The sequence below is a fragment of the Alosa alosa genome, chromosome 6 (assembly GCF_017589495.1).
Source record: "Alosa alosa isolate M-15738 ecotype Scorff River chromosome 6, AALO_Geno_1.1, whole genome shotgun sequence".
Lineage (NCBI taxonomy): Eukaryota > Metazoa > Chordata > Actinopteri > Clupeiformes > Clupeidae > Alosa > Alosa alosa.
In genome coordinates, this window is record NC_063194.1 from 26,811,624 (window position 1) to 26,823,793 (window position 12,170).

At 38.1% G+C, this 12,170-nt stretch overlaps 1 protein-coding gene across 1 annotated transcript; it reads left to right on the forward strand.

The window, feature by feature from the left end:
* The first annotated feature begins 2,662 nt into the window (after positions 1–2,662).
* LOC125296587 (bcl-2-related ovarian killer protein homolog B-like) lies at positions 2,663–7,348 on the forward strand. The gene is made up of 4 exons (XM_048246577.1): positions 2,663–3,266; positions 3,460–3,588; positions 5,804–5,967; positions 6,655–7,348. Exons 1-4 carry the CDS (start codon positions 3,080–3,082, stop codon positions 6,778–6,780), a joined length of 606 nt encoding a protein of 201 aa, XP_048102534.1. The 5' UTR covers positions 2,663–3,079; the 3' UTR covers positions 6,781–7,348.
* Positions 7,349–12,170: the final 4,822 nt, after the last annotated feature.

Genomic DNA, 12,170 nt, shown 5'->3' on the forward strand with positions numbered 1-12,170 from the left:
GCCTGTGTAAGGGATCGTCTGCCAGTTACATTTTACATTTTACATTTTGGATGGCTATGGAAGATACCAAATATAGTTTTTTTGCCCTATAAAGAAAATTAATTGTGTGTGAATCACCTTCACAGCTATAAATGGCAAGTTTTAGGGTCTGGGCTGCTTGCTTTTGATGCTTGCTGTAGCTTACATATCTGGTTATGCTAGTAGTCTACTGACTGAGGCTGACTTCTTCGCCTGTGTCTGTAGTAGGCTACTTGCCACTCACCCTGATTCCTTGCAATATTTTTTCAAACAGAATATTTAAACTATTATTTTAATACTTCATATAGGCTTAATTTAGCCTCCTATGTGCATCTATTGTCCAGTGCAAATGAAAGTTAATCTGATTAGGCTACATTTTGCATACGTTCAGTTGCATCTAAACCAATAAAGCTTGACTGAAATATTGAAATTAAAAATGTATGGGAAGAGTGAAGTCACTGATTAGTTTAGACGGGTCCTCACATATTTCTGCTAAAAAACTGCTAGTTTCATCTCAAGCACACATGTTATTATGAACGCATTGAAAGATGCAGTTATTTTTTTAGAAATGTAACCAGTCGCCGGCATTCCAAAAAATGAACTATACGGTTAGATTTCACAACTGTGCGATGTACTCTGACTGGGAAAAGCTGGCAAGCAAGCTGCAGACAGATCAGATAATTCACTACCCTGTTAGGTACAGTAGGCTAGGACAGCATGCTGGAGAGGTGCAAATAAACAGATCAAGTTAACATTACTATACTCAGATTATTTGTTGACATCAAAGCCAATAAAAATCCGTTCTCGTGAAGTTTCTTCTTCCGTTTATCATTCCCTGAAGGATAATTCGGCTTCATTTTCTGCCGCTATAGACCCTTTCAACAATAAAAACAAAAACAATGCTTGAATGTTCTATTTGGGCCCCAATCTACTTCCTCTGCATTATGATAACATATGGAATGTTAAAAAGGAAGCCTTGTGGGGCCAACTATGATGCTGATAATGGAACTCTCTTGAAAGGGTCCATAACTGTATACCTGTCACTGGCACGACTCAGGGGGAGACAGGGGAGGGGGGCCTTTATTAACTTGTGGGACCCTATGCAACTTGCTTAGTGTGCGTATAGGGAAATCTGGCCCTGATTTGGTGAATTTGACTGCCATGTGGGTATGTATGTGTTAACATATTAAAATTGGAATACTATGCTAAATTAAACAAATGGATTAATTAATATATTTGTGTATTCTTACATTATACAGCTGAACACAAATATTTGCATCGCCCTATTCTAAAATGACAAAAAGTATAAAACAAATAAATGCATTGTCAACACAAGATTTGCAGTCTTTTTTTCTTTTCTTACAAATGTTCCTATATAAGAACAAAGGGTTCTAAGAACTCTCAGTTTGCATCCTCTATATAGCTAGATGTACCGCATAGCGAATATGACCGCTGCTCTGTCCTGCACATTCTCTCCACAAAAATAAATCACGCAAGTCAGAGTTTGTCCCTCTACTCTTGCAACTCATGCTATGTGTGTGTGTGTTTGCTGTGTGTATGTATGCCTCTTCTTCTGTGTGTGTGTGTGTGTGTGTGTGGGGGGGGGGTGTTTATGCATCTGTGGCAGGGTATGGTGAGTGTGTGTGTGTATGGGGGGTGGGGGGTTGCCACTGTGTGTATGTGTGTGTGAGTTTGCCTTGCTCGTCCACATCTCAATTTCTCAACATCGCCCCCGAGTACCTTTCTTTTCTGTAAAAGTGTACTGTAGCTACATGCACACCAAGTTTCATGTGTTCTGGTGTTTTTGGTGTCCAGGGAATCGAACAATTCAGAACGTTGACAGAAAAAAAAAAAACTTTGACAACTATACTGTATATGACTATACGCTATGCTAGCTACGTTCATAATAATATAATATGTCTTACCTTTCCTTTTAAACCCTCCTCCAATATCTGAGCAACTTTTATATCCTCTCAGGTGTACTTTGAGCCGATTCTTCCTGGCAAATCTGCTTTGCTGTATGCCATGTGTGGGCTTCTTCAAATTTCTGCATAGGTTTTCTATTCAATTCAAGTTGGAACTGGGATCTTATTCATGAAGGATTCACTGCCTCTTAATTTTTAACCTTTTGATAGACAATATGGACACTGATTGTAAAAACAAACAGGCTGCCTGTTGCTTATCTGGCTGTGAAGCATACACTTACATGTAGAGCTCTGTACAAACAAACAACTATTGGCACTTGTAATAATATAATTTATTTCTGCAATATTGAAAGCCAAAACCCAAGAATTTTACTCTCTAATACAATGAGATGTAAAGGTAAATGAATGATGATAATAATAAAAATAATAACAATAATAATAATCATGTTATTATTGTTATAATTATTATTATTATTATTATTGCTAGTGGTGGTGACCAGTACAATTATCAAAATGTAACTACTGAGATCTGTGACGGATTTTCTTTCCAGCATTTGATGGCCCCATTAGTCACTTTGGCTGAGCCATGTATTTTTAGAACAGATTATAGGCTGTCCTCTGTCGAGCACTGCCTATAACCATTCACACAGAGAAGCACTAATTAGTTTAAACGAGGATCAACCTCAATCTCTCTGATGTCATCTATTGGTCATCAGACCGTCAGCTCCTCATTCAGAAGATCAGGCAACTTCCGTGACAACTCATCTTCAAAATATCTTAACATACTCTCTATTTACACTAAACTAGGTATCCTGAAAGATGAATGTAGTAGGGATACTCTATATCCAGAAAGTTAATGAAGACGCTTTTGTTTTTAACTGGTGGCCACCAATTGTGGTGACTCCATCGTCAAGCGAGCTTAAAACAGAAAATAGCTGACTTGGATGCAGTAGACCTTGATAGCCTCTGAAATTCTCTACATTACGAAGATTTATGTGAATCTGTGGACAGCCTGCTATCTATTCTAAATAAGTATTGGAAATTAACTTGTTAAAATGGAATGAAATTAAGTGTTTAAAGACTGCACCTGTCAAGAATTTGGTGATAACCCTCTTCCTTCAGACGTCAACTAGGATATGTCTGCAACGCAGTTGGAAGCCTTTGAGCAAACCCGAACATTTGTATTCCAAACCAAGGCACTTTGTATAGAGTACATCTATTCACGACTCGCTCGAGAGGGGTTGATCTTTCCAGTTGTGGAATATGAACATCTAAAGTCAAGTGGAACACCTGAAGATGTTTTCGCAGTGCTCCTGAAATTAGGTATGTCTAGGTTAGACAATAGACTCTACTGGTGTACTTTGTTTTAAATGTTAAGGACGAAAACAGAAGAAACATAATGTAAGAAACATTATGTAACATAAGAAACATTGAAGAAACATTATGCACTAATAATGTCCTGTCAGGTTTGTGCATTTGTTTGTTTGCTTTTTCTGTTTTTCATTTCTTTTCTTAGGTGATGAATTGGAAAGCATGGGTCCATTTATTTATCGTGATGTGGCAAAGCAGCTGAACATTTTGGTTGATGTGGAAAGCATGGTGTCAGATGCATTTTTTACTGTTGCAATGGAGATATCGTCCTCTGGTAATACATCAAGTGTGTGTGTGTGTGTGTGTGTGTGTGTTAAATGTTTGTATTATCTTTGTATTACGAATGGAAATACACTCTTCAGGTCAGGACCCCTAACACACTGGATACATATATACAGTATACAATAATACATCAAACACAATAACTAGATATGGCGCATAGCGGTACATAATTTGCTTGCTACACAGTACTGCATGTACTAGGGTAGAGTAGGGGTTGCCCCGGGGACCAAAAGCTGTCACTTTGGTTAATGCACAGGTGGCACACATTTTCAGTTTCTACTGTATATGTCTTTTTTCAGACTGTTTCCATATGTCTTTTTGAGTTGGACCGACCTATTTTAATTTTCAATTACTCTTCCTATCAACAACTGTGTTTCTGTGATGGATATTGGTTGGTTTTGCCTTCTCTCTGCAGAAAAAGATCAGAAATACTTTTTTCTCTTTTACCTCAGTGTTGAATGACCTGCAATTTCATTTTAGTGAAAACCATCCTGTTTTCCCGCCCAGTTACCAAGTCATGTTATTTTTAAGAATCGTACAATATACAGTGCCTATAAAAAGTATTTACCCCCCTTGGATATTTTCCAAGAACATTCATATTGTCTTCAAACAGTTTCTGTGCAGTTTACACTGTATGCTTGTGTCATTGTCTTACAAAGAAAGTAAATCTTCTCCCAAGTCGGAGTTCTTTCGCAGACTGAATCAGATCATCCTCCAGGATTTCCATATATGTTGCTGAATTTATTTTACCTTTACCTTTACAAGCTTTCCAGGGTCTGCTGTCGAGAAGCATCCCCACAGCATGATGCTACCACCACCATGCTTCAAATTAGGGATGATGAGTTTGTGGTGATGTGCAGTGTTCGACATCCACCAAACATAGCATCTAGTCTGATGTCCAAAAAGCTCATCAGACCAAAGCACCTTCTTCCATTTGGCCTTGGAGTTTCCCAAATGTTTTAGGGCAAACTTTAGTAGAGATTTAATATGAGTTTTGCCAGTCACCTGTAGAGCTTTGACTGGTGAAGAACTCGTACAATAGTCAGAGCTGCTGCTGAAGGATTTAACTCCTTCAGAGTTGTTACAGGTGCCTTAGTAGCCTCCCCCACCAGTATTCTTCTTGAACGGACAGTTTGTGGTAGGGCGATATGGCTAAAAAATAATATTGCTATATTTTTAGTCTATTTCACGATATACGATATATATCTCGATATTTTTTTTAAATTTATCAAAAGGACTTCATGAATTCTCACTTTCACCCTGTGATGTTTTAAATAATGCCAGTATGATGTAGTCGGCTAGGATAAATCATACCAGTCCAATCCCTGCAAATGATATCCGCATTAAAACATTCTTGGTTATTCACAGGTGGTTTCTATTTTAAATTCCCTGAAGTTTTGCACAGTTAAGGGTTGCGTTAAGGGTTGTGTTAAGGACATGTTTATGCATGCCCATATAGCCAGCCACTATGAAACAGTCAAAGGCGATTCAAAACGAGTCAGAAAGTCGAGACAGGACCCATCGTCAAAGTTTCGGTGTCCACCACTCTAGTTCATCCAAAACAAACCAGAAAAGGGACTCAAAGTGCTAAATACCGGAATTATCCTTTAATTCACTGCACTTAGGCAATCTCCATTTCACCGGACCGGCGTTGATTTACTCTCTTTAATGGGGGTGTATTTATGCACCCACTTATTTTACATTATATATTTTTAATTAATTAACATTACTTTGTGTAAATCTACTTTCATTTTACTGACATTAAGAGAGTTTATTTTGTAAACTATTGTAAAAACGTTCAAATTAAATGGACAAATATTGAATTTATAAAAGCAATAAAAGGGAAAACATCCAAATGGGGGGGGGAATACTTTTTATAAGCACTGTAAAAGCCTCTTCAAAATCTCGTCAAAATTCAGCTTTAATGTTTAAAGTTAATGTATTAGGTGCCCCAACAAGCTAAACCTTAAATGACTAAATGTTTACATTATCATTTGTAGTGCTGCTTTCTTGTTGTATGTGTGCACATTAATTGACATTGTTAAAGTTATTGTTAAAGTTTTTTAATTGTTTCCATTTCAAACATGTTTTAGAGGTTGTTTTGCATTACAATGTTTGCTAAACCATAACTAAGCCGCATTGCAAGGTTTTATTTTTTGTTTTATTCAAATTCTGCAAAACCCATCATGACTGTGTTCTTTCTGCAGGAATGACTTGGGGGAAAGTAGTGGCTGTTTATGCATTGGCAGGTGCTTTGGCTGTGGACTGTGTGCGGCAAGGCCACACAGATATGATTTACACTATAGTGGATAGCATGGGAGTGTTTGCTTACAAGGGCCTTGCCCCGTGGTTGATCCAGCAAGGTGGATGGGTGAGTTGTGGTCATGTAGAGCAGTGGTTCTCAACCTTTTTTCAGTGATGTACCCCCTGTGAAATATTTTTTTAGCTAAGTACCCCCTAACCGCTAAGCTTCAACCACGACTCCATCGTTTGAGTTTTGACAGTGATTGACAAGTGATGGCGGGTGGCATGTGACGGGTTGGGTCGAATCATCCTGGGTTTTTAGGATAATGAAATTGAATAGCCTACTGAAATATAAAATTAATTTTATAACCTTATATTTTCCTGGAATATTTATTAAATAATTGTTAAAATAAAGTATTTTTGCATGGATTCTACCTTTTTAAATATATGTATATTTTAAAATCTCACGTACCCCCTGGAGTACGCATACCCCCATTTGAGAACCACTGATGTAGAGCATATTAGAATTACTTGAACTGCTTGAACTGATCTCAGTGATCTGCTCCATTTAAGTCTTTATGCACTATATGTTGCAGTATGCCAATAACTCTGTGAATTGTGACAGTGTCACTGACTTGTGTTTATATTTTATAGTGGTTATTTTGATGTGTTTATTGTAATATTTGCCAGTGTGTTAGGCAATCTAAGACAAAGCACCTCTTTTCATTCTTGTGGTTGAAGTTAATTAAAATGTAGGACATGATTGATCTTAATAAGCATTAAAGACAATCTGTTTTATTTTTGTTTTTTTTAGGTGGAAATTACTAATTGTATAGTAAAACCTTCCCCAGACCTCCAGTCTTATTGGTTGAACAATATTATAATTTTCTGGAGAAACCTTTGGCAGATATTCTTCATTAAACTGACGAAGACATGGTGAGAATGAACTGAACTGGAATCTCAACTTCAGAAAATTCATCCCTGACAATTTCCACTGAACATTAATTATGACCGCCACTAGCGGTCATATAGGGATTGTCCAAAGGTTTTTTTTTTGCCGTCATCAACTTCCTGAATTTTTGGTCAACGATTTCCAGGACACCGAAACACCAGGGCACATGAAACTTGGAGGGCATGTAGCCCCACTAGACTTTTACGTAAAAGAACCTGCATCAACCTTGCCCCCCCTGGCAAAACAGCTCAACTACTTCATACGTAATGTTGGGTTTCTGTAAGAAGAATATTTTGTATTCCGGTTGTAGGGAAGCTAACTTTGACATAATTATGCCTGCGTCTTTCTGTCGCACCATAGGGACATAACCGTATTGTTTCGATAAGAAGCTCAGTCCAGCCAGCACGAAAACTCAGGAGCAAAATCAATGGAAAAGCTATGTAGCCTACGGTAGCCTTCAAGTCCATTGTATGTTAAGGTAAAGCATTACATAGAGGCAAGTAAACCTAATAAAAAAAAGTAAACCTAATAAAAAAAAACAGCACTAACTTTAATAATTTCAGAGGTTTTCGATGGATTGACAGTAGGTTGGGAAAGTGGAAAGAAGATTATAACTTTTTTTTTTACCATTGACTGTTTGAAGATGATCATGTCTGGTAGTTTTAACATGAACACGACTTGATATCACTTGTAATGATGATGTTAATAATAATAAATGAATTACTGTTTAACTTTGATGACTTTAAAGGTGAAAGAAGTGTGAGAAGAATTTCTGTGTGAACCATTGTGTGAAGATTCAGTTCGATGCCTAACGTCACAAAGTTAAGTTTGAGTCTGCGCAGTGTGATGGGAGGACAACTGAAAAACGTTCAATAGAGTGTGGTAGACACTACCATCATTTTGTATGCATTCGATTAGCATTTTTGCATGTTCCGGTTCGTAAGAAAAAATCCCTATGCGTGAATTAATGGGGTTTCAGGAATCATAAAAAAAGAGGCCCTCCAATAGTTAATTAAAGTGTAACTCCAGCGAAAATTGACCCCAGGGTCTTTTTCTGCATTAAAACACATCATATAAGCCGTGGAGACAATATTTTTTGTTGATCAACCACTACAGAGTTTGCTCCGGTATACGCCATAGCCCCAAATTGCAACCAGCTCCTCCAACCCAGTATCGCAAGGATACGTTGTACTGTCACGTTTGGTTAATCTATTATATGCTATATCGCTAAAAAATGACTATTGCTATGCCTCTGCTACCAGTGAAAAACATTAACTAGGCTACAAACTGTCTCCTGCGCTGTCTCCTTAATGTGCGTCACAAGGCAAGCAGTAGCTAACTACAGTTAGCTTTAGCAAGCAAGGATAATAACTTTTTTCTCAACAACCACGCTGTTAAAGGAGAATTCCGGTGTGATATTGACCTAAAGTGTATTGAAACATGATACCAAGTATGAACGTATGTCTCATAGCCCATCTCGGCTTGTCCCCTGCACTCCAAAATCTGGAGCTAGTTAGCCGATGCTACCAACAGCTTTTTCAATAGTGGTGCTTCGGCATCGGGCTAGCCATGCAAATAAATCACTGTTTTACACCCATTTACGAGGCTCAATGTATCTCCACACTTCATTGGTAGACTTCCGAGGGCCCTGACATTTAAAACGAGACATTGAGAACTTTGAAAAAGCACTGGTAGTTTACTTACAAGACGATTTATACAGACAGTATCTTCACGAAGTTTAGCGTTTGCAGCCATCTTGAATTTAGTCACGATAAGTCGAGCAACGAGTAAGAATGAACAGGTATGATAAGGGATCAGATTCCAAAAAATAATTCAGTGGAAATGCATGGATTCCAGTTGCTGCTACTGGAAGAAACTGGAATCCAAATTAACATGAATTTAGATTTAGTGGAGCAACTGATTCTGTGGTCTTCAACTAATCGCAGAAATAAGGTTAGATTTTGTAATTTTCATATGGAGATGTCAAGAACATGTTTGCGCAGACTTCTTTATTGCACAGAAGTAGGCAATCAATAGCCTATTGACTAGGTGTTAAAGAATTAGAGTTCAGGGTAGGTCCTACCCGTGGGGTCTTAAGAATAGGCCTATGTAGGAAGTTATGTAGTCATGGACCTTTATACCAGGTTAGATGTCATACTTTCACATCTACGGTGTTTTTTTCTTAATAAACTAATACGATTTTTTAAATGGGCATATCCCATAATTGTAGCCTATTGTTCAAAACATCAGCAGAGTAGGCCTAGGCTAGCCTAAGCTAAATTGTTCCAACCATATTGTTTCAAAATTCAAAACAAACTATAGCCTAAAATGCGGTAAATGAATTGCAATGCACGCTGGGAAGCAAACCTCAACATGAAATATAACTAGAATGCATTAAAGTTATATCCACTCTCCCAGCTGGCAACGTTGCGACATTACTTTCTGGCAACATTGTGGCAACAGAAAGTTGCCATTAAGTAAACAAATTACGTTGCTGCTGACATAGTGGCTTGGTAATTTTGCTAACGTTGCCTCTTGGTAGTGTGAGTGACGTTGCCATGACGTTGCCTACAGGAAATTGCCATTAAGTAAACAAATTACGTTGCCGCAACGTAGTGGGTTGGTAATTTTGCTTACGTTGCCACTTGGTAACGCAGGTAATGTTGTGGCGACGTAGTGTTGTGGTCATTTACTTACCCAGATACGTCAAACTACTGAATTACACCATATGAGTATTAAAGGCTTTCCGTGTCCAGCACAAAGATTAGGTTTGAATGCTATGCTAGATATGTATGACAATTTCTAGTGTAGAATTTGTATTTCCATTTTAGTGACAATAAAGGGCTCACCTTCAGACAGCACAGCAAAACCCATAGGCTAACATGTTATAAAAAACTGATTTTTTTCTAAGTCAAACTATCTTAAGTATAGTATAAGTAAGTACTTACTTACTACTTACTTACTTATACATGCTATAAAAAACAGATTTTTTCTAAGTCAAACTATCTTCCAGCCAGAAAAAAAGCCCTCTGGTTTGTATTGTTTATTCACTACCTAGGGATGACCTCAATTCCCACAGAAAATATTTGTACTCAACTAGGATTAATCCATAACAACATAACAATTCTCAGTTCCACAAACTGACCCAGTTGAAAATATAGCAATGACATATATTCAGATACTGAATTGATGAAGCATTTATTTTAAATGCATATACAGGGACCACATAAATAAATCACATTGACAATTATTTCTATTAAAAACAACATTTGAAGTAAAATTCATGCGTTTCACAGATTCAAGTGATGTGTACTAACAAACCACATTGTAGGGTTAAGCATTAATCAACCAGTACAGAGCATGAAGGCCTTGGAGAGGCTGAGGTGGAGAGTAGCTAAAACAGTGACTGCTAATCAGAATTCAATCCAAGCTAATGTTAATACTGTCTTGTGCAATTTTGACTCAGATCTCCCTCTTGTTATCCAATTACTGGCCACAATACCAAGTCTTTTCTCCCAAAAACTCCACACTATACATTCTGTAATCAAGAACAGAAAAGTTAATTTGATACAGTAAATAATGATTGTGTCTGTATAAAAAATTGCAATGATAATACACTGATGAGAGCACAAATGACAACATACAGTACTGCAATGTCATGCAGAATGGCCATGAAGATTCCTTAAAAGGAATCTTGATTGCACTTTGTTTTAGGTTGTCTTTTGGGATCCACCTCAAAACAGTGTCATTGCTCTTGAATTTCAGTACTCCAATTAATGATGAGTCGCAAGAGACACTGAAAAGTGGTTCTGGGTGCTGGAAAACACGGCACAGCTGGCTTCCATCCCTCTCCTCTATGACCTCACAGCATTCGCGGCGATTCAAAATAAAAGAAGAATTGGACCTCTGCCTACCATACTCAACTGGCTGTCCAGCACATTCCTCAAGCCTTTTCACCACTTGTGACAGGGGGCATCTTCCACTCCTTACCATCCTCTTTATGTTCTTCAGACAATTCTCAAATTGTCTACAATTGTCCAATCCTGCGAAGGTCACAGCATCCTCCGCAATGTACAACATTGAGTGCATGTTGTAGACTTGTTGTAAAATTGGTTACCACAAAGTTCTCGGCCTCTCTCAATGAAAAATCTGAGGAGATCAGCAGCATATCTCCAGTGTTGCTCGACCAATGCTGGACTTACAAGAATGTTCAACGCCACACTGAATGTCATGAAGTGGCCGAAAAAATCATCTTTAAGGACCCCTTTCAGCACAATCTTTCCTGTATACAACATAAACTGCCTATATTCAGTTGCCTTCCATCTCTCCAGCTCTTTAAGATCTCTCGGTCTGCGAGAGAAGCTGCAAGGGATGTGTGGATGGAGGTTGGTGAGTCTGCTGCTGACCTCCTCTATTTGGGTTGCTGACATCTTGAGGCCCTTCACTCCTCTGCACCACATGAAGAGAAGCCTCTTCATTACACCCAAGCATGCCTGGTGCATGTAATCGATTGGAAATGCTCTGATCATGTTTATGGGCAAATCCAAAAGCGGGGTGCTACCATGATGATGCTCGCCCTGTGTCTGTTGGCGGAAGGAGCTTCAGACCAAAGATTCACTATGAAAATGGAACACAGATTCCAAAATTCAGAAGGGTTCACACCCATGCAACCTCTATCAACAGCACCACCGTTTCCATAACAACAATCTTTGTTCTGTATTGGCTTTTTAAGGCTGACACTGAATACATACCTGACAAGAATGAGGTCAACAGGGACTGAAGGGAATGATCTATGATGTAAAAAGAAATGTATAGGCAATGGATGTAATTGTGTTGATAAAGCTGCTAAACAGTACAGTTCATCATACATACAGTGTGTCTGTTATCAGTGTATTCATTGCAATTTTTTATACAGACACAATAATTATTTACTGTATCAAATTAACTTCTCTGTTCTTGATTACAGAATGTATAGTATTGGGGAGTTTTTGGGAGAAAAGACTATTGGCATTGTGGCCAGTAATTGGATTAAAAAAGAGGGAGATGTAAGTACATGCTAAAAACCTTTATGTCAATCATGTCACAAATTCTATGCAAGTTCTGCAAAACACCAATGCTGTTGTGAGATTTTGTTTTGTTTTTCCCATTTCAGAAGACATGCAGCTACTGGCCACTCAATTACCCCACACAGAGGGCAAAGGAAAGAGTTTTACATGACCCCAAGACATTTTTTTTTTTTTTAATACTTTTTTGATCCCGTGAGGGAAATTTGGTCTTTGCATTTAACCCAATCGGTGAATTAGTGAAACACAAACAGCACACAGTGAACACACAGTGAGGTGAAGCACACACTAATCCCGGGCGCAGTGAGCTGCCTG

Bases quoted from the DNA above. Each gene is read 5' to 3' on its own strand.
- LOC125296587 (XM_048246577.1), top strand. From the start codon at position 3,080: ATGTCTGCAACGCAGTTGGAAGCCTTTGAGCAAACCCGAACATTTGTA. The intron at 3,589-5,803 runs GTAATACATCAA...TTCTTTCTGCAG, and splicing joins AATGGAGATATCGTCCTCTG to GAATGACTTGGGGGAAAGTA. The intron at 5,968-6,654 runs GTGAGTTGTGGT...TGTTTTTTTTAG, and splicing joins TGATCCAGCAAGGTGGATGG to GTGGAAATTACTAATTGTAT.